General features: G+C 43.3%; 1 protein-coding gene across 1 annotated transcript in view; it reads left to right on the forward strand.

The window, feature by feature from the left end:
- The window catches only part of PTPN4 (protein tyrosine phosphatase non-receptor type 4), a 226,146-nt gene that overhangs the window by 193,159 nt on the left and 5,060 nt on the right, over positions 1-27,927 (forward strand). Inside the window, exons 24-25 of the mRNA XM_084643654.1 lie at positions 4,558-4,686; positions 5,941-6,089. Coding sequence (XP_084499780.1) covers positions 4,558-4,686; positions 5,941-6,089 — 278 coding nt within the window. The remainder of the gene's footprint in view (positions 1-4,557; positions 4,687-5,940; positions 6,090-27,927) is intronic.

Below are 27,927 nucleotides of genomic sequence, written 5' to 3' on the forward strand. Positions count from 1 at the left end.
AAGATTATGCAACTAGTCTTAACATATAGTGTAGTATTGAAACATGTATACGTCTTGATTCTCATATTTCATAAATGAATTTTTAAAGACTTAATCTGACTGGTTTTACAGTGAAGTAGTAAACAAAGTTTACCTGCTTGGAGTGTGTTCTTTTTTTCTGAGCTCTGTCAACTCAAAGTCATCGTTTTTTCTAGATTAAAGTTTCTGGACAGGGATGATTTAATCCTGTAAGGAGGCCTAGACCAGTGTTGTATTGTTTGCTTTGCTATGTCATAAATTTTGCTTTGCGATGTCACAACAATTGCTAATTATACTATGACAGGTTTCAGAGTAACAGCCGTGTTAGTCTGTATTCGCAAAAAGAAAAGGAGTACTTGTGGCACCTTAGAGACTAACCAATTTATTAGAGCATAAGCTTTCGTGAGCTACAGCTCACTTCCTCAGATGCATATCGTGGAAACTGCAGCAGGCTTTATATATACACAGAGAATATGAAACAATACCTCCTCCCACCCCACTGTCCTGCTGGTAATAGCTTATCTAAAGTGATCATCAGGTGGGCCATTTCCAGCACAAATCCAGGTTTTCTCACCCTCCACCCCCCCACACAAATTCACTCTCCTGCTGGTGATAGCCCATCCAAAGTGACAACTCTTTACACAATGTGCATGACAATCAAGTTGGGCTATTTCCTGCACAAATCCAGGTTTTCTCACATCCCCCCCCACCCCCATACACACACAAACTCACTCTCCTGCTGGTAATAGCTCATCCAAACTGACCACTCTTCAAGTTTAAATCCAAGTTAAACCAGAACATCTGGGGGGCAGGGGGGGAGGAAAAAACAAGAGCAGGACAGTGGGGTGGGAGGAGGCATTGTTTCATATTCTCTGTGTATATATAAAGCCTGCTGCAGTTTCCACGATATGCATCTGAGGAAGTGAGCTGTAGCTCACGAAAGCTTATGCTCTAATAAATTGGTTAGTCTCTAAGGTGCCACAAGTACTCCTTTTCTAATTATACTATGGAGCTCTTTGGAGAATTGGATCCAGATCCATGGATCAGCCTTAAATCCACCATTATCCATTTATCTTTGAAAAGTCGTGGAAGATGGGAGAGATTCCAGAAGCCTCGAAAAGGCCAAATATAGTGCAAATCTATAAAAAGGGAAATAAGGACAACCCGAGGAATTACAGACCAGTCTGCTTACCTTCTGCACCCGAAAAGATAATGGAGCAAATAATTAAGCAATCAATTTGCAAACATCTAGAAGATGATAAGGTGATAAGTAACAGTCAGAATGGATTTGTCAAAAACAAATCATGTGAAACCAACCTGGTAGCTTTCTTTGACAGGGTAACAAGCCTTGTGGCTGGGTGGAAGCAGCAGATGTGGTATATCTTGACTTTAGTAAAGCTTTTGATATGTCTCACATGACCTTCTCATAAACAAACTAGGGAAATGCAACCTAGATGGTGCTACTATAAGGTGTGTGCATAACTGGTTGGAAAACCATTCCCAGAGAGGAGTTATCAGTGGTTCACAATCAAGCTGGAAGGGCATAATGAATGGGGTCCTGCAGGGATCAGTTCTGGGTCCGGTTCTGTTCAGTATCTTCATCAATGGTTTAGGTAATGGCATAGAGAGTACAATTATAAAATTTGCGGATGATACCAAGCTGTGAAGGGTAGCAAGTGCTTTGGAGGATAGGATAAAATTCAAAATCATCTGGACAAACTGGAGAAATGGTCTGAAGTAAATAGGGTGAAATTCAATAAAGACAAATGCAAAGTCCTCCATTTAGGAAGGAACAATCAGTTGCACACATACAAAATGGGAAATTACTGTCTCAGAAGGAGGACTGCGGAAAGAGTTCTGGGTGTCATAGTGAACCGCAAGCTAAATATGAGTCAACAGTGTAACACTGTTGCAAAAAAAGCAAACATCATTCTGGGATGTATTAGCAGGGGTGTTGGAAGCAAGACACAAGAATTAAATCTTCCCCTCTACTCTGCACTGATTAGGCCTCAACTGGAGTACTGTGTCCAGTTTTGGGCACCGCATTTCAGGAAAGATGTGGACAAATTGGAGAAAGTCCAGAGAAGATCAATAAAAACAATTAAAGGTCTAGAAAAAAATGACCTATGAGGGAAGATTGAAAAAATTGGGTTTGTTTAGTCAGGAAAAGAGAAGACTGAGAGGGGACATAAGTTTTCAAGTACATAAAAGGTTGTTACAAGGAGGCGGAAGAAGAATTGTTCTTCTTAATCTCTGAGGACAGGATAAGAAGTAATGCGTTTAAATTGCAGCAAGGGAGGTTTAGGTTGGACATTAGGAAAAACTTCCTAGCTGTCAAGGTGGTTAAGCACTGGAATAAATTGCCTGGGGAGACTGTGGAATCTCCATCATTGGAGATTTTTAAGAACAGGTTAGACAAACATCTGTCAAGGATGGTTTGTATAATACTTAGACCTGCCATGAGTGCAGGGGACTGGACTAGATGACCTCTCAAGGTCCCTTCCAGTTCTATAATTGTTTGATTCTATTACTTTCAAGCTGTACCTCCACGCAATGGAGTACTACCTCTGGGTATTTGCTTAATCAAATGAAAGATTATTAGTGTTAGCAAATTGACTGCTATACATGCAATCTTTTATTTAAAAAGATTTGTTTTTGACTAGTCAGTCCTGTTAGTGCTTACTCCCATTTTTATATATGCTTCTTTTAATACAAAATGATGTTACATGTTATTAGCTGCATATGTACAAATTATAAATAAGAAAGTAATTATAAGTAATTATGTATATGTTGCCATAATGGCATCACCTAATTTCACAAAGGAAAGTCAGCTACACCTGAAACTCTGGTTGATATTGTCTCCTTAGTAATTTTGCCCATTGTGTTGCCTCTGTCCACTGAAGTACCATTCAAATTTTAGCACATACCTGGTGTATTTCATAAAACAGCTGGTATATTATTTGTAACATTCAGTAACAGTTGGAGAACTTGAAACACATAAGTATAATTGGCTGATTGCAATATCCTGAAATTTCATCATAATTCTGAGTTTTATTTGGTGGGTTTTATAGTAGATGTCTATCATCCTGGCCAGCAAAACTGGTCTGTGCTGAGGATAGTCACATTAATTCAGACGTCGGTTCAGTTGTGTGTGTGCTTTCTTCTTGTTAAAATAACCATGTATTTTCTGTGCTGTCAGACCTGTTAAATACCATAAAAATAATTTGAGGTGTGTTTTTTTTAAAATGTTTTAAAACTATTTTTCAGTGACTCAGTTTTACTATATGATGCGGTGTGCTCCCAAATTAACACAATTAGAGCAAATTTCAGTTCAAGTGCTCTTTTAATTTACTTAATTTTCTTTGCAGATCTAAGAACAGACACACAATAGCAGTTCTCTGAGGTTTTTTAATATTGATATTTATAGAATTCTTTGAGAGCTGCTAAATATTGAAATAAAAGGACTTTATTTGTCTTACCCATCGGCGGACTCCCTGCTCTAATGCTGATGATGGGGCTACTGAGGTCACTATCACACTGCATGCCAGAGTGTCTCAGGGGAGCAGGAAGTCTGCAGATATGGCTGCTCTTACAGACCCTGCCAGGTGGGTTAGAAAGATAAAAAATATGCATGAACTGAAATGACCTCTTTTTGTATTTGGGCATTTAAGCAGTTTGTCATAAAGTTGGTCTTCTTTAAAGTTCTCATTTAACCGTAAAGACTTGGGTAAACCCAACACCTAATGCACCTTATTTTTGTCCCACCATGAAGCAATCTTAGTCATTGCTTACTGGACACTTCCTCCTATTCAAATTATAACAACATGTTTTCTTTTTCATGTAAATCTGCCTTAAGGAAGGATTATTTTAGGATTTTAGAAGTTAGGAGTGGCTCTAAGGAGGGACCTAACACTGTGGTGTCAAAAGGGAATATTTAGTGGATATTTAAAAAGAAGTAATCTCAAAAGTTAAAGTCATCACTATTCAATTACACTAAACTCAAGAGTTGGGGCCTGTGTGAAGGAAACGAAGTTGAGAAGAGAAGCAGGACTTCTACGTGATTTTACCTTACTTTATGTATGAAAATCAAGTAGTTAAGATCCCGCAGGCAGTGTAGTTATGTAATAATCACACAGCTAGATCAGAGGAAAAGTTTGGTACCTTCAAGGTTAATGGCAACTGCACATCCTGCAATGTTAAACCATATTTTGCCCTCAGGTATTCATATAGAACTTTCATGGAGTTACATGCATTTGCAGATCAAAATTTGATCCTTTGATTATGTCATATGAGCAAAAAAACAGTTAAAAATGATTAATTGTATTAATTTGCTCAGGACTAATATAAATTACACTAGTTTGAATTTTTTTTCCCAGTTATGCGGTTAATAGCTTATTTTCAATTATAAACCCCTACAGTATGTTCGGTAAGTAAGTCAGCAGTAATTACAAAATGTTCAGAAGGGAACTTTGCTGAATCTAGAAAGGAGGAAAAATAACTTTCTGTGACTCTAAAGACTGTCGTCTTTGAAAACCTTAGGTTAAGTGCCATCAGTACTGGCCAGAGCCTACAGGAAGCTCATCATATGGAAATTTCCAGATTACCTGCCATTCAGAGGAAGGAAATCCTGCTTATGTCTTCAGAGAGATGACACTGACTAACCTTGAGGTAAAACTATAATATAGTCATTCATCAAATTCTGTGGAATCCTCAAAGTAGAATTACCTAACTGCAGACATTCTTTCCAGTTTTATAGCACGTCCACATGTAGACTATCGAATATATCCAGTTAATTGATCATTTTAAAATCCCATAGAAAATGAGTCTCAATTTGAAAGATTTTATTTTGTGTGAATTATTTTCTTTGTTATGAGTACATACCTTTTGTTCACAAAAAAGTTTTAGTGGTACCTTTTCAGGGAATTGAACAGAGATTTAATCTTGTTCCCATTATGGGTACAGTGCAATACGTCAGTCATTTGGGATGAGTGTTAATTATCTAATTTGGTCCAAGATAATTCTAAAGCTAAGCCATGACAATAATTAAATAAGAAAGTATTAGAGATTTATTCTAATATATTCCCTCGATCTTTTCAAAACATCAGTAGACATTAGATTAGGATAGACATTAGAAATTTTTCATTGTTGCTGCCTAGAAACACATTTTGTCTCTCTGAAGACAGTTTTCAGTAAACATTTCTTAATAAGGTAACAAACAACATTGGGGAGGATAGTATTCCAAAAACAATGTCTTTAAGCTTCATATTTTTAAACGAAAGCCTGGGTTTCTGATATTTGGTGGCAAAATTTGTGGGGTCAATTCTAAACTGTGGGAATATGCAGGCTCCATCTCAAAGAACTCTGGTTACAGGTAAGTATTCTTCATGTATTAACTTGAGAAAAAAGGATTTGCAGGTAGAACTAGATAAATTCATGGAGGATAGGTCCATCAATGGCTATTAGCCAGGATAGGTAGAGATGGTATCCCTAGCTTCTGTTTGCTGGAAATAGGCGATAGGGGATGGATCACTTGGTGATTACCTGTTCTGTTCGTTCCCTCCGGGGCACCAGGCATTGGCCACTGTCAAAAGACAGGATACTGGGCTAGATGGACCTTTGGTCTAACCCAATATGGCCATTTTTATGGTCTTATGTATTGCTAATGATATGTGAGGCAGAAAAAGCATAGCTAGAAAAAAATCTTTTAAAATGCAAAGAATGCAAATCTTTTCATTTTAGTGCCTTTTATTATTGTTTATAAGGAAAAATAGGATTCTAAAATATTTGTTGGCCAATAATTAATATTCATAAAGTGCTTTGAGATGCCCAAATGAGAGGTAATTATCGGAGTGTAGTTGATTATCACTGTTTTTTATGATGAAGTCTGAATTACATTTGAACAAATTTTGTATTCCTGATAAGAAAAATGAAACCCGTCAGCTCACCCAGATCCAGTATGTAGCATGGCCTGATCATGGGGTTCCTGATGATTCCAGTGACTTCCTGGATTTTGTGTGTCTTGTACGAAAAAAGAGGGCTGGCAGAGAAGAACCTGTTGTTGTTCATTGCAGGTATTTGTTTTTTCTAACTTTCCTAAATAGTCTAACTGAATGCCTCTTCTTGAGCGCTTTCTTCTCTATTTTATTTAGTCTTTTATTGTTCACCATTTCTGATTAAATTCAGTTATAAATTTCATTGCGTTCCTGTTAGAGGAAAGAGACAAGGGGATTTAAAATTTGAATCGAACAGTTACCCATAATTCTCCATACCTTTTGATATTAGCTTCACACTTGAGTGAGCAGTTTTCAGAATCAAATGCACTGTCATGTTACATATAGGTAAAATGCCTGTGAATAGTAATGATCATGGTAATCCTAGAGGGAGAAGAAACCACTTCCCATTTAGGAAACTGCTATACATACAGTGCCTGTGAACTGCAAAATTCAAAAAGAACTAGATAAATCTTATATCCATAAGGGCAAGATAGCTCTCTCTCTAGCATATGCAGTAGTGACATAAATCACTTTTTCACTGAAGTCTGTCTTCTCTCCAGTACTGAATATTTGTGTATCCATTTTTATCAGATTCAAATATTTCTTAACATTTGAGTACTTTGGCATGAATGAAAACAACTGTATTCATGTTTTCTTTAATATTCTGTGTAAATCTGAAATACACCTTAATGTGCTGCTCTTATTCAATAGTTTTTAGTGACAGTTAACATTTCATCCTTCACATTTAGAATCCATTTAACACAGAATCTCCACAGAACTTAATGTAAGTACAAGACCGGAATACTACTTAATGCCAATTTTTGTCTTCAAATCAACATGCACATCACCCACTGACTTCTTTGAGAGTTGCAGGCATGCATATGTGAATAGGCTTTGGCCCTTTCATCTTCAAAATGCTGTACAAACAGTAACCCTTACGATCTAACCTGTCCAGTAGTATACCCATTTTATAGATGGGGAAACTGAGACAGACACTAAAGGGACACCGTGAACTTAATATTTTTATCTACTATTTTTACAAGTCAGAGCTAAGATTATTATAACTGGAAGAGATTAGAGCAAAAATTGTTTTTTTCCAGTATGTTTACTTTGTGCATTTGATAGCCTCTTGTGTATTGTCAATTTCTCCTGGTTTTGTTTGGGTCTTTCACAAAGGAATGGGAGGGAAATACATTTTCTTCTGCCCAAGGCAAAGCTTGGGCACTGTGGCAGTGCAGAATACCAACACCTCTTTTTCTCCAGAATCTTAACTTTAACATTTTTTTTATTTTTATTTTTTTTAAGTATGTTTCTAGCTCATAGACTTTAAGGTCAGAAGGGACCATTATGATCATCTAGTCTGACCTCCTGCATAACGCAGGCCACAGAATCTCACCCACCCACTCCTGCAATAAACCTCTCACCTATGTCTGAGCTATTGAAGTCCTCAAATCATGGTTTAAAGACTTCAAGAGAATCCTCCAGCAAGTGACCCATGCCCCATGCTGCAGGGGAAGGCAAATAAAACCCCAGGGCCTCTGCCAATCTGCCCTGGAGGAAAATTCCTTCCCGACCCCAAATATGGCAATCAGCTGAACCCTGAGCATGTGGGCAAGACTCACCAGCCAGATACCCAGGAAAGAATTCTCTGTAGTAGCTCAGATCCCACCCCATCTAACATACCATTGCGCCTATTTACCACTAATAGTCAAAGATCAATTAATTGCCAAAATCATGTTATCCCATCATACCATCTCCTCCATAAATTTATCGAGCTTAATCTTGAAGCCAAATAGGTCTTTTGCCCTCACTGCTTCCCTTGGAAGGCTGTTCCAGAACTTCACTCCTCTGATGGTTAGAAACCTTCGTCTAGTTTCAAGCCTAAACTTCTTGATGGCCAGTTTATATCCATTTGTTCTTGTGTCCACATTGGTACTGAGCTTAAATAAAACAAGGCAAGTTCCTTGAGTCTCCTTTCATAAGACAGGTTTTCCATTCCTCAGATCATCCTAGTAGCCCTTCTCTCTACCTGTTCCAGTTTGAATTCATCCTTCTTAAACATGGGAGACCAGAACTGCAACCAGTATTCCAGATGAGGTCTCACCAGTGCCTTGTATAACGGTACTAACACCTCCTTATCTCTACTGGAAATACCTCACCTGATGCATCCCAAGACTGATGCATCCCAAGCTCTTTTCATGGCCAGATCACATTGGCGGCTCATAGTCATCCTGTGGTCAGCCAATACTCCAAGGTCCTTCTCCTCTGTTACTTCCAATTGATGCATCCCCGGCTTATAACTAAAATTCTTGTTATTAATCCCTAAATGCATGATCTTGCACTTTTCACTATTAAATTTCATCCTATTACTATTACTCCAGTTTACAAAGTCATCCAGATCTTCCTGTATGATATCACGGTCCTTCTCTGAATTGGCAATACCTCCCAGCTTTGTGTCATCCGCAAACTTTATTAGCACACTCCCACTTTTTTGCCAAGGTCAGTAATAAAAAGATTAAATAAGATTGGTCTCAAAACTGATCCCTGGTAACCTCCTTCCAGCCTGACAGTTCACCTTTCAGTGTGACGTGTTGTTGTCTCCCCTTTAACCAGTTCCTTATCCACCTTTCAATTTTCATATTGATCCCCATCTTTTCCAATTTAACTAATAATTTCGTATGTGGCACCATATCAAACACCTTACTGAAATCTAGGTAAACTAGATCCACTGCATTTCCTTTGTCTAAAAAATCTGTCACTTTCTCAAAGAAAGAGATCAGGTTGGTTTGGCACAATCTACCTTTTGTAAAACCATGTTGTATTTTGTCCCAATTACCATTGACCTCAATGTTCTTAACTACTTTCTCCTTCAAAATTTTTTCCAAGATCTTGCATACTATGGCTGTCAAACTAACAGGCCTGTAGTTACCCGGCTCACTTTGTTTTCCTTTCTTAAAAATAGGAACTATGTTAGCAATTCTCCAGTCATATGGTACAACCCCTGAGTTTACAGATTCATTAAAAATTCTTGCTAATGGGCTTGCAATTTCATGTGCCAGTTCCTTTAATATTCTTGGATGAAGATTATCTGGGGCCCCCAATTTAGTCCCATTAAGCTGTTCAAGTTTGGCTTCTACCTCGGATGTGGTAATATCTACCTCCATATCCTCATTCTCATTTGTCATCCTACCATTATCCCTAAGCTCCTCATTAAAGACTGAGGCAAAGTATTTGTTTAGGTTTTGGGCCATGCCTAGATTATCCTTAACCTGCACTCCATCCTCAGTGTTTAGTGGTCCCACCTCTTCTTTCCTTTTTTTTCCTTTTTACTTATATGGCTATAGAACCTTTTACTATTGGTTTTTATTCCCTTTGCAAGGTTCAACTCTACATGACTTTTAGCCTTTCTCACTTTATCTCTACATGTTCTGACCTCGATAAGGTAGCTTTCCTTGCTGATCCCTCCCATCTTCCACTCCCTGTATGCTTTCTGCTTTTTCTTAATCACCTCTCTGAGATGCTTGCTCCTCCAGCTTGGTCTACAACTCCTGCCTATGAATTTTTGCCCTTTCTTGGGATTCAGGCTTCTGATAGCTTCTGCAACTTTGACTTGAAGTAATCCCAGCCCTCCTCTGTCTTTAGAGCCATAAGTGCTTCAGTCCAATCCACTTCCCTAACCAATTTCCTTAATTTTTTAAAGTTAGCCCTTTTGAAATCAAAAACCCTCGTCGCAGATTTATTTTTGTTTATCCTTCCATTCAATTTGAACTGAATTAGCTCATGATCACTTGAGCCAAGGTTGTCCCCTACAACTGTTTCTTCTATGAGGTCCTCACTACTCACTAAAACCAAATCTAATATGGCATCCCCTCTTGTTGGTTCAGCAACTACTTGATGAAGGAATCCATCAGCTATCACATCTAGGAAAATCTGAGCCCTATTATTATTACTAGCACTTGTCCTCCAGTCTATATCTGGGAAGTTAAAGTCTCCCATGATCACTCAGTTCCCATTAGTATTTACTTCATTAAAAACATTAAAGAGGTCTCTGTCCATATCCAAATTAGATCCCAGCAGTCTACAGCACACCCGAAGCACTATCCCGGGGAGGCTCTAGTAGCTTTCTTCCCCAGTGTGATTTTTGCCCAGATGGACTCTGTCTTATCCATTCCATCGCTTCTTATTACTTTACAGTCTACCTCATCATTGATATACAATGCTACTCCACCACCTTTACCTTTATTTCTGTCTTTCCTAAACAGCACATACCCTTCAATACCTGTACTCCAGTCGCGATGACTATTCCACCATTATTTCTGTTATCCCTATAATATCTGGTTTCACTTCCTGCACCAGTAGCTCTAGTTCCTCCATTTTGTTACCTAGGCTCCTCGCATTGGTGTACAAACATCTTAATTTTTGCTGTTTGGCCTCACTCACTTTCTTCACCCGATTAGGCACGGACATTCTACCGCCAGTATGACCTATTAGACTGGTATCCACACTGCCCTTCCTCCTTATGTCCATTCTCCAACCCACGGCTGTATTCTTTCTTTTTTCATTTTCTTCCCTCTCAGTGTTAAAATCTGGCATAGAGATTACCTGGACATCTCCCAACCATCTCCCCCAGATTCCTAGTTAAAGCTCTCTTAATCAGTTGTGCAAGCCTCCATCTTAGAAGTCTATTTTCCTCCCTACTCAGATGGAGCCCATCCTGAGAGAACGGTCCTCTGTCCATGAATGCCTCCCAGTGGCCATACATCCCAAAGCCCTCCTTATAGCACCACTGCCTGAGCCATCTGTTGATAGTCATGATCTTGTCACACCTTTGTTGCCCTTCTCTGGGAACAGGCAGAATCCCACTGAAGATCACCTGAGCCTCGATTTCCTTAAGCGTTTTCTCGAGCCTGGCATAGTCTCCCTTAATACGTTCCAGCGAGAATCTATCGGTATCATTTGTTCCCACGTGAAGGACGATCAGTGGATTCTTTCCTGCTCCCTTTAGGATCTTCTTCAACCTCAGGTCCACATCCTGTATCTTAGCACCCGGTAGACAGCACACCCTTCTGTTCTCTGGATCAGCTCTGGTTACAGGCCTGTCCATCCTTCTCAGTAAAGAGTCCCCAGTCATGTAGACCTGCCTTTTCCTGGTGACGGTGCAATTCTCCAGTCTATCCCCTGTTCCCTCTGGCTGCAAGTCCTTTCCATTCCTATTCTCCCTTGTAATCCTCTTCAACCCGCCCTGTATCCTCCTGGGGCTCATATTTGGTGTTGTCTCCATTGACTCTTCCCCTTTTCCTATAGGACTCGCCGCTCTTCTCTTCCTTGCCCTTCCACCAGCAGAGTCCATCCTGCTGTATCCCTTCTTCATTTTCCAACTCTGTAAAGCTGTTCTTGAGTTCTGTTTCTCCTTCACTAGCTGTTGTGGTTGCAAAGAAAACCTCAAAAATGTGAACCAGGAATTACTGATGCAGAGCCTGAGGCCATGTCTACACTTAACAAGCTTACAGCCATACAGCTGAGCTGCTGCAAGAGTGCTTGTGTAGCTGCGTTATGCCAATGGGAGAGAGCTCTCCCATCAACGTAATAAAATCAGCTCGATGAGCGGTGGTAGCTCTCCCGCGACATAGCACTGTGCATACGAGCACTTGTGCAGGCAAAACATATGTCAGTCGGGGTGGGTTTTCCACACCTCTGAGCAACAAAAGTTTTGCCAACATAAATGCTAGTGTAGACATGGCCTTAGTTTGTAGAGAGCCCAGAATAATAGCTCTGGGAGGTGTGAAGTGCCTCATTTATCTCAGGGAGGTGTTAATTCAGCTGCTCAATGGCGATAACTTTAATGGAAGCACTGAAAGCTGTTTCATGCTTCATGGAAGAAAAGAGTGGGAGGATCACAGACCTTGCACAGTTTACTGTGTGTGATGTCTCATGAGGGTAACTCAGGTGGGTGGCATTTTAGAGATCCTATCACATTTCTTCCTCAGTCAAGAAGGACCCATACCCAAGGAGCCTATGAGTGCCCATGGGCATATTCAAGCCCCACTCAGGGGACTCAAGCTCAAGGATTCCAGGGATGTCATGTGATGCACATATTTTGAATATCTGCCAAATCTACTGTGGTGGTTTCTCGTTTTGGCGACTCACGTGACTGGAACTTACTTTCTCGGAAGAGCGTGGAGGAATACCACCACCTTTTTTTTCTCCAGTTTGATCTCAAGAAAATAGAAAAAACTGCAGAACCATTAGAGTGGATCTTCCCTTCCTTGCAATAATAGACAAAAGTGATTGTAAAGCCACAAAAATTGGCAGGAAGACTTTGTAAAGCTATTGGTATATTAAACTACATTTTTTTAAACTTGTGTCCAACTCTCTTTGAATACAGTACTTATGCCACAGAACTATTAATGTGTGGCCTAAACAGACCAAAAGAGTTAACATCAGCCATTTAAAAATCTGTATATCTGAACATTAATTGCTGCTAAGGGAGAACTATAGAGAGAGAAATTGTCAACATTTATGTTCTTTACAAATCAGTGACTTCCCAGTAAATAACTGCTGCTTCCTCAAGTAGCGTCCCTGGGGGTGCTGCAGTGTAGGTACTCATGCATCCCTGCACTGCTGATCGGAGAATTTTGGTATCAGTATCCATTCGGCCTGCACATGTGTTGTCCCCTCCTCATGCTCTGCCACAAGGCTAACCAGCCTTGCACGGGCAAACCCTTCTCAATTCCTTCTCAACCGCCCCTGGCTAGAGATGGAGATATTAGCTGTCCTTTCATCGGATCATGAACCCTATTGTTCAAACCTAGTTATTTACTAATCTTTCTTTTGTGAGTTTAGAGTTTCATTTGTTTTTTTCTTTAAAAAAACGAACAAAAACCCAACTTTATTTACTACTTCCCCTTTTTCTGGGAACTACCCGTGTGGAGTATGCCTGGTTCACCAGGATTTAAGAGGTGCCTCTCCTATAAACAGCCATCCCTGTAATGGACGGACATTTCTATTGTGTCCATCGCCGCAGGGAAAGCCATATTCCCCAGAAGTGTGTTTTTTGTCAACTGCTCAAGCTGCAATCTCGAAAGGACAGAGAACTGCGACTAAAACTCCTTCTAACAGAGGCAGCTGTCCAACCACCTTCAGACCCACATCAAGATTCCCCCAGAAGACAGGAATCTTCACCTGACTAGGCTGCCCTTTGAACCCATTGCCACTTGTTTGCTCACATACCTGTCTATGAAGACAGCATTCCTAGTGGCAATCACCTTGGCGAGGAAAATGGGGGAGATGGCAGCACTGATGGCACACCACCCTAATACAGTATTCTTTTGGGACAAGGTTACTAGCAGACCACACCCGAAGGTTATCCCCAAGGTGACCTCATCTTTTCTCACAAACCAACTGATTCACCTCCTGACCTTTTACCCTAAGCCTTACTGTGATAACATGGAAGTTATGCTGCACACACTAGACATTAGAAGAGTCCTGGCCTTTTACCTGACAGGATGAAGGCCTTTAGGAAATCTCCTAAGCTCTTCCTTTCCATTGCAGAAAGGTCTAAAGGTACAGCAGTATTGGCCCAGAGACTCTCCAGATGGGTCTCCAACTGTATCAAACACTGCTATCAGGTTTGCAACCTAGTACCTCCATCTAGAACCACAGGCACTCCACAAGGTTGGTTTCCTCCTCTGTCACGTTCCTCAAGAATGTCCCTATCTCGGAAATCTGCAGGGAAGCAACCGGGGCATCCGCGCATACCTTTGCAGAACACTATGCTATTTCTGGGGGACTCTGCTTCTGGTGCTATCTTTGGCTCCACATTATTGTCATCCACAGCAGACTTGACTCTGGAGCCCCAGCCCCTCATTAGGGATACTGCTTGGGAGTCACTTACAGTGGAGCATCCATAGGGACACTACTTGAAGAAGAAGAGGAAGTTGGTCACCTTGTGCAGTAACTGGCTCTTTGAGATGTGTGTCGCTATGGGTGCTCCACGACCCACCCTCCTTTCCTCTACTTCGGAGTTCTCGTCAGGTACTCTGCGGTAGAGAAGGAACTGATCGAGGTTTGCCCGTGCAATGGTGGTTAGCCTCGTGGCAGAACATGAAGAGGGGACGGCGCATGTGCAGGCCGAACAGACACTGCTACCAAAGTTCTCTGATCAGGAGCGCAGGGACACAAGCACACCTACAGTGCAGCATTCATAGGGACACACATCTTGAAAAACCATCATAACTGCACAAGGTGAGTAACTTCCTCTTTCTCTGCTTTGTTATCAAACAGCATTAACATATGGGGAATTGAAAGTGAGTGCTAACCTGAATTATAATGACTAATTATTCTGTTTCAGGGTTGGATACATTTTTTCTAATTTTCTAAAATAATTTTATTCTTTATAATGAAGGATACACTAAATCTTGGTACAGTGAATTTCTATCTTGATATTTGGAGCATTATGCATAGAAATCCTGAGTATATCCCTTGCTTCTTTTTGTTGAGCAGTTTTTCATACAATATTGTATTTGCCCCTAATGATAAAGTTCTATTCAAACCACTACATTATACGATAACCTTTGATGCCACCTTCTGGACAGAATTATAAAGAAACATATTAAAGTTTTGTGGAATATTTTAATTCTAAATTGTATTTAAAAATAAAACTGTTCAAGATAAGTCACAGTTTCTTTATTAATGTGTACTTATAAGATTCAATTTGTTTAAAAGCAAACACTTTAGCCTGAAGTGCCTTCTAATTGTATCAGTTAAGATACATTTAATGACACAAATACGGGTTCCCGATCATATTGACAAATGGAAAATACAGTACCAAGTGTGTGTTTTCTTGTAATTTGTCTTAATATGAAACATTTTAATTTAAAACAACATGTTTACCGTGCTCAAGAGTAAATTGCCTCAGTTTCAGGTGTTCTCTGAGGTTTCCTAACTCTGGAAGAGTGTGTACATTCACATAAAGAAATTAAGAGTAAGCCTTTTTTGTTTTTAATTTTGAATAAATATCCTTTCTGTAAGACTTCTTGCTATTTTGCCACTTGGGAACCTTCATGTTGTTGTTTTCCTTTTATTAAAATGTGTTGATACTAGTGGTTGTTTTATTTTTATTATGTAGACAAATCCTTAGAGCCTTTTTGGTGTACAGAAGCAGGATATTGCTAATGCTTATCTACTGAAGCAGAGATTCCTAATTGGAGACTACTTTATTTAAAGTTTAAACATTTTGTCACCAGCTTTTGGTTAGCACATTTACTATTTATTTATTTTTTACAAGCCAAGGCTTTAGGCCAGCTTCTCCACTCCTTTAAGAACAGAGTTCAGTGCAGGAATGGAGTTGAGGGACCAAGGGTGGCATGCCATCCCCTGACACTGCCCTGGGGGCCAGTTCTAACAACTGTAGGGGCATTTTATGACATCTGAGCAGCATAAAGTGGAATACAGAATCTGGTTCTTCATCTTCAATGCTTAGTTTTTCAGCACTATGCATTGTAATCTCAGCTGGGAATTCACTTCTGATGCCCTGCTATGTGACCATGTCATTAAATAAGTCCTTAGTGGTTGTTTAAATAAAATAATACTACACAGCGTAGTTGTGGATTTTTAGACATCTGCTCTAACCAGCCAAAATTTGTCCTCTGCAGCTGCTGGCCTCCAAAGAGACTGCTGTCTATCCAGCAGTGACAGCTTCTCTTTATTCCAAGTTATTTGTCCATAGAACCAGCATCATGGTATTAATTTCAGCATCATGCAGTTACCCAAGCTTGCTGACTTCACAGGGTTAGTCATAGAATGCACCTGTTCAATTACCACATACAGCAGTCAAGCTAATTTGGGTTGGTGTTGCCCTAATGTGGAAAATGGGACAGGAGTCATTCAGTAAAAAGCTTCTAATGGGGTATTGTGGACTGAAGCACCCCCTCTCTCCCTGATGATTCTGAAAGGGGCCATTTGCCGGGGTGAAGAAAGAGGGGGCTCATTAGGCTGAAGGTCATTTCAAAAGAAATAATTCGAAGGGAACTTCCATGTTAGAACCTGAAGTTCTTCAAGTGCTTGCTCATGCCCTTCCGCATTAGGTGTGTGTGCTTGCTACATGCACCAGTGCTGGAAGTTTTTCCTTCAATAGTATCCGTAGGGGAGCGGCTCTGGCACCCTCTGGAGTGGCGCCTGCATAATGCGGTATAAGGGGTGCTGCCAGCTCCCCCCACCTTCAGTTCCTTCTTACCACCAGTGACGGTGCACGGAACGCTAGCCGCTCTTCCTAGCATTTCTTAGGTTTCGTTCGTATGAAATAGAGTTCTTGTAAAGTTAGTGTACATAGTTGTAGAGTTAGTTAGCCCTTAGCAGTAGTTAGTTTTGTTAGCCCTGTTGGAGACTTGGACGGGGAATGCGCTGGTCCCTAGGTTTAAGCCCTCCAATCATTGCAAATGGCCCATGCCTGTGAATGATCTGCATAGCAGCTGTCTCAGGTGCCTTGGTGAAAGGCACATAAGTGACAAGTGTCGTATCTGCAAGTCCTTTAAACCTAGGGCGAAGAAAGACTGCGAGATCAGACTCAAAGCGTTCCTGATGGAGTCAGCGCTCACTCCGGCCCTGGAGCAAAGGTCTGACTCGGCACCTAGCACCGTGGTATCGGTGCGTAGTGCCCCGCCAGCACCGTTGACGAGTCAGCACCGATCCCCAGCCAAGAAGTCGAAGAAGGCTGGTAGGGGACGGTCTCCTACTCCGCGCAAGGGGAAGGACAGGGATGGGGGTGAGCTAAGACCCATGCCAAGTGGCTCATTTCCCCCATCAGGATGTCGGGTCTCAGCTCATGTTGAGCGATGCAGCCCACCCTGTTCCTTGCCTGGACACAGAGGCAGGCCTTCGTCAGCTTCAGGTGACATCGACGTCTGAAGCACTTCAGGCTGCACAGGAGATCCTGATGCTCGTGTTGTTGCCCACACTGGCCCCATCGGTGCCCAGACCTCACGGTAAGCCTGCCTTGGGACTTCATGTCTGCCCTCACCCCAATGGCACCGCTCCCCATCGCAGGGGACGTCCTGCCACGGTTCACCTGCTTAACACCGTCATGCCTCGGAGTTAGGGAGGCAGATGCATCGGAGCCCTCTACGGCCACTGGACCCTCGGCACCGGCAGTGGGATTCGAGGTGGACCTAGCCAGTTACCTGGCACAGACCCATGGAGGCCTGCGCTCCCCGGCAGGAACATTGGGACCAGCCCTTCACACTGCGGAACACTGTTACAGATCCCGGGAACAATCAGAAGACCGGAGCCACAGGCCCCACCAACAATCCCCGAGATGAGTGTCTCCGTATTTGGGGAGATCCCCTTGGCACCCAGCCCGTGATACCTCCAGGTCCCGCTCCTCGCCCCAGTACTGGTCTCGAAGCGCTAGGCATGGATCTCCGATCGTCCGTCACGGATCTGCTGGTCCCCCAGGTCTCCATGGAGGCGCACATCCTGCTCAGACCAGTCCTCCTCTAGGCTTGACCGCGATTATCGCCAGGCACGGAGTCACCGCTCCAGTGGATCCTGGTCACCAGGTAGCAATCGGTCCAGATATGGCTCTGGTATGGAGCAAGGATCCACATCAGCGGGGCAGCCTCCCAGACCCTCGATGCTATGTGCTCCGTCATTACCAAAACCTGCCCTGTGGCCCCAGGCCCAGTGGCTGGCCCTGTGGTACCCCTGGAACCCATGGGGGTTCACCCAGCCCTCCCAGCCTGCCCACTCAGTGTTGGGAGCCTCGGACAGGCCGGTGGCCTCAATGACCCAGCTCCTTCCCGTCCTTGAGGCCCCGGGGGATAAGACCTTGCAAATCCATGTGGACCAAGGGGAACAGCCTGCTGGCCCAGCACTGGTGCATGTAGCAAGCACACACACCTAAACTTCCAGCACTGGTGCATGTAGCAAGCACACACACCTAATGTGGAAGGGCATGAGCAAGGCCCAACCTGCGGTACTGGCCTTCTGCTCCTCAGCACCGGACGAGGCCATCACGGAGGCCCATCACCCAGTTCCTCAGGATGATGCTACGGCACACCAGGAGCTACTGAAGAGGGTCGCAGGGTCTTGGCCTGCAGGTGAACGAATTGGAGGAGCAAGCGGACTCCCTGTTCGATGTCCCCTTCTCCACAGCCCCTGCTAGGGTGGCCCCTTCCCCTTCATGGCCCCTTCCCCTTCATGTGGCAAACCCCCTCCTCTCTGCCCCCCATTTCCAAATGGGCAGAGCGTAAGTACTTTGTCCCGACTAAGGGGCATGAATACCTTTACTCCCATCCAGCCCCAAATTCCCTGGTGGTTGAGGTAGTTAACCACAGGCAAATCCAGGGGCAATCTAGAGCTACCCCCAAAAATAAAGACTTCAGGAGACTGGACTTGTTCAGAAGGAAAATGTATTCCTCGTCTAGCTTACAGTTGAGGGTGGCCAACCACCAGGCCCTCCTTGGCCCCTACGACTTTAATATGTGGGAAACCACAGCCAAGTTCAAAAATGCCCTCCTGGAAGGTTCCCGTAAAGAATTCCGGGCGATCCTTGACGAGGGCACAGCCGCTGCTGGGGCAGCCCTTCAAGTGGTGGCAGACTCCGCCGCCTGCACCCTGGTGTCTGCCATCTCCATGTGGTGAGTATTCTGGCTGCTCCTCTCTGGGTTGTCCTCTGAGGCTCAGCAGTCGATTCAGGACCTCCCCTTCGATGGCCAGGCCCTGTTTGCGAAGCAGACAGACAACAAATTACATGGACTGAAGGACTCCCAAACCACCCTAAAAACACTGGGGCTCTAACTTCTGGGCCCAGCACGTAAGCATTTCAAACTGCAACTATGCCAGGGAAAAGGAAGCCAGCTCCAGCAGGACCGGCTGCACAAAAATCCCAAGGGCTATAGACAGAGCACGAGCCACCTGCCCCCACCCTCTGCCCAGTCGGGCTCAAACCAATCCAAGCAAGGCGCTAAAAGGTCGTTTTGAGGGTACGCGCAAAGGCAACCTATCAGTCTATTCCCTGGATCCAATTTTCCCAATTTTTTGCAACCACCTTTCCTTTTTCCTCCCAGCGTGGTCAGCAATAACTTCAGGCTGCTGGGTCCTCAGTATGGTGGCACATGGTTACACCCTCCAATTTATTTCCACCACCCCCATCCCTGTCCCTCTTTAGGGACCGTTCTTACAAGAGTCTTCTCGAGCAGGAGGTTCAGGGGTTCTTACAGCTGTGGGCGGTGGAGGAGGTCCCATTTCCTTATCAGAACAAGGGTTTCTATTCCTGGTATTTTCTGATCCCAAAGGCCAGGGGTGGTCTGCATCCTATCCTGGACCTGTGAGACCTCAACAGATACCTAAAGAACTAAAGTTTCACATGGTCTCCCTGGCTTCCATTATCCCTTCCTTGGATCCGGGAGACTGGAATGCCGCCCTCAACCTGGAAGATGCATACTTTCACTTAACAATCTTCCCAGGACACAAACGCTTTCTGTTTTATGGTGGGTTTGGCCCACTACCAGTTTGCAGTCCTTCTGTTTGGCCTGGCTACAGCACCAAGGGTGTTTATCAAGTGCATGGCGGTAGTCGCAGCCTACCTCAGGCGTTGGAGTATCCAGATTTACCCGTACCTCGACGACTGGCTGGTCAAAGGCAGTTACAAGGCTCAGGTCCAATGCAATGTTGCTGTATTACAAGCCACATGCTGCTCATTGGGACTACTGGTCAACCACAAAAAGTCCACATTAGTTCCACTTCAAAGGATAGAATTCATCGGCGCCGTGCTCGGCTCGACCAGGGCAAGAACATTCCTGCCGTTAGAACGGACCTCATCACAGAGGTGTCCACATTTCCCCTGACATTGGCCAGGGTGTGCCTGTGCCTGCTAGGCCACATGGCAGCTTGCACGTACATGGTCCGCCATGCGAGGCTCCACAATGGCTGGTATCGACCTATTGTTGTACCAATAAAATAAAAACCAGCAGGATCTTATTAAAGGGAAAAGGCAAAATACCACATTTATTGTAAATACAGAAAGAATCATAGTAAGCAGTTAGTTATAGTTATAACATTCCATTCAATCTCATATTTATTCACACATTCATTCATACAAACACACACCCACACACATACAGGTTCTGCAAGGTTGTTATCATAGTTACCAGCCTTAGAGTTGCTCATGCCAAGCCACTGGCCAGGTGGCCTGGACATGAGGAGGGAGCAGGGCCTTGTCAGATGCTCATCTGATGCTCCTGGAAGTTGGTTTGCAGAATCAGACCCCAAAGTTCTCACTTTTTAGAGTCTATTTTTATAGGAATTTCTTCCTATGCCAGTCTATGGGAATTGCTTCATCATGCTGTTGCTGAATCAATCAGCAGATAGCACATTCCTGACGGCTCCAAGATGTTATCTTGTTCTTTGGTTCTCCCATCCTTGAGGCTGTTGGGTGGATTCCAGTCTGCCCACCGGGGGGGATCCTCTGATTATTTCCACTTGACGCCTTCTTCAGCCGATGGACACTGGATTCTTAGGCTGGCACCTCGCTGCACCTCCCTGATCATTCAGTTATTATCCACACCAAGCATCCATCCACATACATCCTCTATCTCTATTTTAATCACAATTGTTAATACAACAAAAGGGTGGGGAGTCTCTGGGTGCTGTTTCTGTTGTTAGAGTATTGCTTTGAGTCTCTCTCTCTGTGAATTGCTTTGAGAACAGACTCGGTCTTAGAATGTACTAACACAATTAGCAGCTTGCAAGTTTCACACATAGAGGGAGAGAAACAGCACCAAAAACCAAGAGACCTCTTAATTAGTAATACCCTGGAATTTAAACTCTGGGGAATCAAACTCATTTGTGATTTTAATACAGAACTTCTTTAATATGATCCAACATAATCCCCCTTTTGACACTAAGATTTATAATCGTCAGTGTCACTTTCTATGTAGCCTATTCAAGAGAAAGTACTGTGAGGCAATTTGAGTTTGTGATTCCAATTCATGCCACATACATGATCCTAGTGATGTATCTTTACTACAAGGTTCTGGGGCAACAGGCAAGGTGAGGCACACCCACTTTTGAGGAGTCCATTCGGTACAACCTCTAGTGTCCAATAGCTTCCCTCCCTCCCCAGCCCACTGGCTCAAGGTCCAGGGTAGCCAAAAGGATCCCATGTGTAATATGGGGAGTGGGTTAACCTTCAATACCTTTGCCTCCAGGGACTGTTGGTGTGCAATTTTGACAACAATTTCTCCCATTAACAAGTCTGGTTTACAATACTAGAAACATATTGCATCCATTCATATTGATAAGTGTCAAACAATTATCTCTTTCTTTTTTAACAAATGCATCAAACCCTTAATATTTCCCAATATGACCCAGAACATTTTGTGTTCCAAAGTAGCTAGTGCAAGTATCTGCATTTCAGTGCATCCCATAGCTATGCCTGTGTAGTTTCCTATTTCTAATATTTTTTTTTCTTATGGATAAGCCATGTGGTAGTATTAAGCCATTACTAAAGATTCCATTGGCCTTTTAGGTTACCCAGACCAATTTGGACCAAGTCTACTTTGGCATGTACTTGTTTTTGTATCAGGCTGTCCTGTAGCTGGGACAGAAAGCTTAATTTATTTTTAAGTTCCTGCAGGTCTTCAGTATTTTTTTTTTAAACACACAACAGTGCTAGCAACAACACAAAACACAAGACAAAACATAGAACACAGAACACAATTTCTATTGTGACAGTAGATTCGTGGTATTGGGTTGCTTTTCAGCTGGCAGCTTTTCCTGATTTTCTGAAAGACAAAAAGAACATGTTTCTACCCCTTTTGGGGTGGCAGATTATTGCTTAAAATATTTCTTTTACAAATACCCTTGCTGATTGCAAGCAAAACAGAGAAATTGCCCCCATATTTTCCTGTTTTTGTTCTATAGGCAGGCCAGGTTTCAATGGCTTTTATCTTTTAAGGGTTATGGGGAAATTATCCCACTGTTTAGTCATTAAATCCCTGAGTTTTCCTTCTTATACAGCAGACCAAGTTTATAATGTTTTTCCTGCTGTGTTAAGCTTTAAGTTGTATTTACAGGTAATAACTGAGAAGCATCATTACCATACGACCTTAAAGGATTTTTCCAAAAATCATACACACTATACGTTGTTACAGGGATACTTATTATCATTAAATGTATTAAAATTATCTTGTTATCCCATGCCTTTTATTTAGACAATTTGTTTGCTGACCAGGTATGTCCTTTATCTGCAGCTCCTTTGTGCTGCTAGTTCTTTCCTTCCTTTATCATTTAGGTAATTTGCATTTTCACAGAAACTTCCTGCTTTTGGATTTAAAGCCATCAGCAGCTCAGAGACTCTATCTTAAAAGGGACACAATCAACTTTCACCAGAGTTTTGATTACTTTTAACTTCTGCTTCCAAAACACACAGCAATCTGAAAAAGAAAACCCAACCTATTGTGGCTCCCTTTGGAGCCCTAATAGCATTTTAATTAAGTAGCATGGTATGTTTGCATTTCTTTTGCCCCTTCTACAATATACCCTGCACATGTTCTGGGGCAAATGCACATTCCTTCCATAGTTTAACTTCTATAACATTATCCAGATCCATTTTTACATAAGGTGTCACTATTTCTTTTTTTGCTTACAGAGTTTTCATGTACCTTTATCAAAGTGACAGTCTGATTACTCAGAGCCATTTTAAGACTCAGTGTTTCTAACATTGCTTCTTTTTGTTTTGTGCACCTCACCCCTGCTGTTGCTTCAGAGAGGCACTGTCTTTTTTAATTTTTTTTTTTACTACAACTCTCATCTGCTATTTTGTTACAAAAACAAACAAACAAACAAAAAACAAACAAAAAGAATCCCCAATTTTTTTTTTTTTATATTCTCCTGATTTTGACTGCCCTGCTGCAGCCACAACTTAAAAACATTTTAAATTTTGTAAAGCATTGAGTTACCTTTTAAGGGTTAAATGCCAAATCCCAAAGCCAAACAACACTAATTACCTGTGTCTAGCAAAAAGGTCTGTCAGTTTTGCAACTTTGAATTAAAGAGTCAAATGGATTTTTAGTGGCATTATTTAAAACAAAAACAAAACTAACTGGTCCTTAGAACTTTACATATTTACACACACACAGACAGATACATACACATTTTCTTTTCCTTAACATCCCTTCCACACTGCTCTGTTTTTTACATCTTACATTCCCTTTATACATTTGAGGCAGTTAAGTTCCAATAGAACCCTCTTATGTTCTTTTAGCAAATTTGACTAAATTGTCCAGTCAAATGATTTTAATCAGTTTATTTTTGCCTGGCTAATTTACAGACATTCCTTTGGAAAAGGGCCCATTTTTCTTTCAGAATGGCTGCAAAGAAACCAAGAATGCTCTTTCTCTAACACTTTTCCTTTTTAACATTTTCGGTTAAAAGTTGTTTGGGTGAAATACAAAGTTTAACTGCTTAATTCCCTCCAGCCTCTGCAGAGTTAACTTTTTTTTTTTTTTTTTACTCTCTTTTCTCTTTGTAATTATGCCTGGGGGTGCCGTACATAGGGCCTTCTCCCCCTTTACCTGCGTCCCTCCAGCCTCTGCAGAGTTAACTTTTTCACTCTTTTTGTATTCCTGGAGTGCCTCTTTCACTATTTTCAGCTGGCTTTGGATATTTGTAGCCAGCACCTTCCAATTGTCTGCTCCCTTTTCCATTTGTGCCTTTTCCTCTTTACATGAAGACAAGCGGAGGGAAGAATCCTTACATGCCTCCCACAACAACCAAATTGCTGCTGCATCTCTTTTGGCAGCACTAGAAGGTTTGTATATGAGGATATACTGAGCCAATCTATCCTCTAGGTCCGAAATAGTGCAGACATCAGCTAGGCCTTGTTTAGTCCAAGGACTGTGCCCAAATTTTTGAAGGATTTGTTTAAAAGGTGTAATTTCTTTAACAAAAGGTGAGATTGGAGTTCCTTCTGACTCCATTCCTCCCTCTAGTACTGGCTTACCCTGTTTTCTTTTAAACATCTTAACATGGATATTTCAATCTCTTTGTCACTCTGGTATTACTTAGCAAGTGACACAGCCTAGATTCTGAAATCATAGCTTAATCTATGCGTTTTTCCCCTGCTACCTTCCCGGAGGCCAGCAGGTCCCCTGCTACCTTCCCAGAGGCCAGCAGGTCCAGTTAACCTATTTCTCCCTGCTACCTTCTCGGAGGCCAGCAGGTCTGGTTAACCTGTTTCTCCCTGCTACCTTCTCGGAGGCCAGCAGGTCTGGTTAACCTGTTTCTCCCTGCTACCTTCTCGGAGGCCAGCAGGTCCGGTTAACCTGTTCTTCCCTGCTACCTTCTCGGAGGCCAGCAGGTCCCCTGCTACCTTCTCGGAGGCCAGCAGGTCTGGTTTAATCTGTTTTTCCTGCTACCTTCTCAGAGGCCAGCAGGTCCCCTGCTACCTTCTCGGAGGCCAGCAGGTCTGGTTTAATCTGTTTTTCCTGCTACCTTCTCGGAGGCCAGCAGGTCCCCTGCTACCTTCTCGGAGGCCAGCAGGTCTGGTTAACCTAATAGAAATGCCTAGCTCACTAGAGCTGGCGGTGTGCACACCAATATTTACAATAACTGAGGTTTTTTACCAATATTCCCCCTTTCGCAATTCTCCACCAAAATGTTGTACCAATAAAATAAAAACCAGCAGGATCTTATTAAAGGGAAAAGGCAAAATACCACATTTATTGTAAATACAGAAAGAATCATAGTAAGCAGTTAGTTATAGTTATAACATTCCATTCAATCTCATATTTATTCACACATTCATTCATACAAACACACACCCACACACATACAGGTTCTGCAAGGTTGTTATCATAGTTACCAGCCTTAGAGTTGCTCATGCCAAGCCACTGGCCAGGTGGCCTGGACATGAGGAGGGAGCAGGGCCTTGTCAGATGCTCATCTGATGCTCCTGGAAGTTGGTTTGCAGAATCAGACCCCAAAGTTCTCACTTTTTAGAGTCTATTTTTATAGGAATTTCTTCCTATGCCAGTCTATGGGAATTGCTTCATCATGCTGTTGCTGAATCAATCAGCAGATAGCACATTCCTGACGGCTCCAAGATTTTATCTTGTTCTTTGGTTCTCCCATCCTTGAGGCTGTTGGGTGGATTCCAGTCTGCCCACCGGGGGGGATCCTCTGATTATTTCCACTTGACGCCTTCTTCAGCCGATGGACACTGGATTCTTAGGCTGGCACCTCGCTGCACCTCCCTGATCATTCAGTTATTATCCACACCAAGCATCCATCCACATACATCCTCTATCTCTATTTTAATCACAATTGTTAATACAACAAAAGGGCGGGGAGTCTCTGGGTGCTGTTTCTGTTGTTAGAGTATTGCTTTGAGTCTCTCTCTCTGTGAATTGCTTTGAGAACAGACTCTGTCTTAGAATGTACTAACACAATTAGCAGCTTGCAAGTTTCACACATAGAGGGAGAGAAACAGTACCAAAAACCAAGAGACCTCTTAATTAGTAATACCCTGGAATTTAAACTCTGGGGAATCAAACTCATTTGTGATTTTAATACAGAACTTCTTTAATATGATCCAACACTATTCCCAATCCAGGGACCACCTGGAGAAAATTGTCGCCATTCCCCTGGCAGTTGTCACCTCTCTGCAGTGATAGACTGATCGCGAGAAGGTCCTGGAACGAGTCCTGTTCAACATCCCACCATCTGTTGAGCTAGTGTCAGATGCTTCAGACCTCAGTTGGGGGGTGCACCTTGGACATCTCCAGACCTGGGGGATGTGGACCCCGGAGGAGGCAGCGTTACACATAAACATCAAGGAGCTCAGAAATGTATGGCTGGCCTGCGGTGTCTTCCTGCCACACCTCTTGGGCAAAGTGGTGAGAGTCCTGACAGACAATACATCCTCGATGTTCTACATCAACAAGCAAGGAGGAGCGCGCTCGTTGGCTCTCTGCCAAGAGGCTCTCTGTCTCTGGGACTTCTGCATCAGCCATGGCATCCATCTGGAAGCTGGTCACCTCCGATGCATCAGGAATGCCCAAGCAGATCACCTCAGCAGGGACTTCTCCTCTTACCACGAGTGGTCGCTCCACCCGGAGGTGGCCTGCATGATCCTCCAGAGGTGGGGAACTCCCCAAGTAGATCTGTTTGCCACCAGGCAAAACAGAAAGTGCCATCTGTTTTGCTCCTGGCAGGGCCTGAGCAAGAGCTCCCTCTCCGATGCCTTCCTCTTGTCGTGGGCTGAGGATCTGATGTATGTATTCCCTCTGGTCAGCTGGGTCCTAGTAAAGATCAAGAGGAACAAAGCACAGGTTATTGTGATTGCCCCTGCGTGGCCTCGCCAACACTGGTTCGGCACGCTCATGAACAGGGTGGTGGACCCTCCCTGGTCCCTTCCCTACCATCCAGACCTACTGTCACAGGATCACCGTCGGCTCCTACACCCCGACCTCGAGACTCTACACCTCTCAGCGTGGATGCTCTGTGGTTGAATTCGGAGGCGCGTACCTGCTTGGAGGAGGTCCAGCAGGTCCTCCTGGGAAGTAGGAAGCCATCCACGAGACTAACTTACCTGGCCAAGTGGACGAGGTTTTCCTGCTGGACATCAGAGTGTGGCATTTCTTCCTCGCGTTCTTCAGTGCAGTCCACCTTGGACTACTTACTACAGTTCAGAAACCAGGGTCTGGCGCATTTTTCCATCAGAGTGCACCTTGCAGCCATCTCCGCATTCCACCAGTCTATCCAAGGTCAGACGGTCTTGTCTCATGACATGACTGTCAGGTTTCTGAGGGGCCTCGAGAGGTTTTACCTGCAGGTACGGGCTCCTGTCCCCCAGTGGGACCTTAACATGGTCCTCTCTAGGCTCACCGGCCCGCTTTTCCAGCTGCTGGGCTCCTGCTCCCTTTCCTACTTCCTCCTGGAAGGTCGCTTTCCTGGTGGCAGTGACTTCGGGGAGACAAGTCTCAGAGATTAAGTCCTTGACCTTGGAACCGCTTTACACAGTGTGAAAAGAAAAGGAGTACTTGTGGCACCTTAGAGACTAACCAATTTATTTGAGCATGAGCTTTGAGCACAAAAGTTCATGCTCAAATAAATTGGTTAGTCTCTAAGGTGCCACAAGTTCTCCTTTTCTTTTTGCGAATACAGACTAACACGGCTGTTACTCTGAAACCTCTTTACACAGTGTGTTATAAGGACAAAGACCAGCTGCAGCCCTACCCCCCCAGCCTTCCTGCTGAAGGTAGTATCTTCCTTCCACATGAGCCAGGACATATTCCTAGCAGTGTTCTGTCCCAAGCCACACAAGACTGCTGAGGAGAGGAGTCTGCATTTGCCAGACGTCCAAAGGGTCTTGGCTTTTTACTTGGAGCTTTACCAAGCCTTTCCATAAATCGACCCAGCTCTTCATCGCTACAGCGGATAGGATGAAGGGCCTTCCAGTTTCTTCACAGAGGATTTCCAACTGGCTCATCTCTTGCATAAAGACCGGTTATGAGCTAGCAAAGGTCCTGCCATTGCCGATCGTCAGGGCCCATTCAACTAGAGCGCAGGCATCTACGGTGGCCTTCCTGGTGCACATCCCGATCCAGGACATCTGTAGAGCTGTGATGTCGTCCTCAGTCCACACATTCACATCTCATTATGCCATCACTCAGCAGGCCAGAGATGATGCTGGGTTCGGCAGAGCTGTATTACAATCTGCGCAGTTGTGAACTGCTTGGAGTCATTTAATGTGGAATGGACATGGGCAAGCACTCAAAGAAGAAAAGACAGTTTCCTGTTCTGTAACTAGTGTTCTTCGGGATGTTGATCATGTCCATTCCCCAACACGCCCTCCTTTCCCACTGTCGGAGTTTCCGGCAAGAAGGAACTGAGGGTGGGGGGAGCCGGCAGCTCC

This window comes from Lepidochelys olivacea, assembly GCF_965140295.1.
Source record: "Lepidochelys olivacea isolate rLepOli2 genome assembly, chromosome: 11".
In the NCBI taxonomy this organism is placed as follows: Eukaryota; Metazoa; Chordata; order Testudines; family Cheloniidae; genus Lepidochelys; species Lepidochelys olivacea.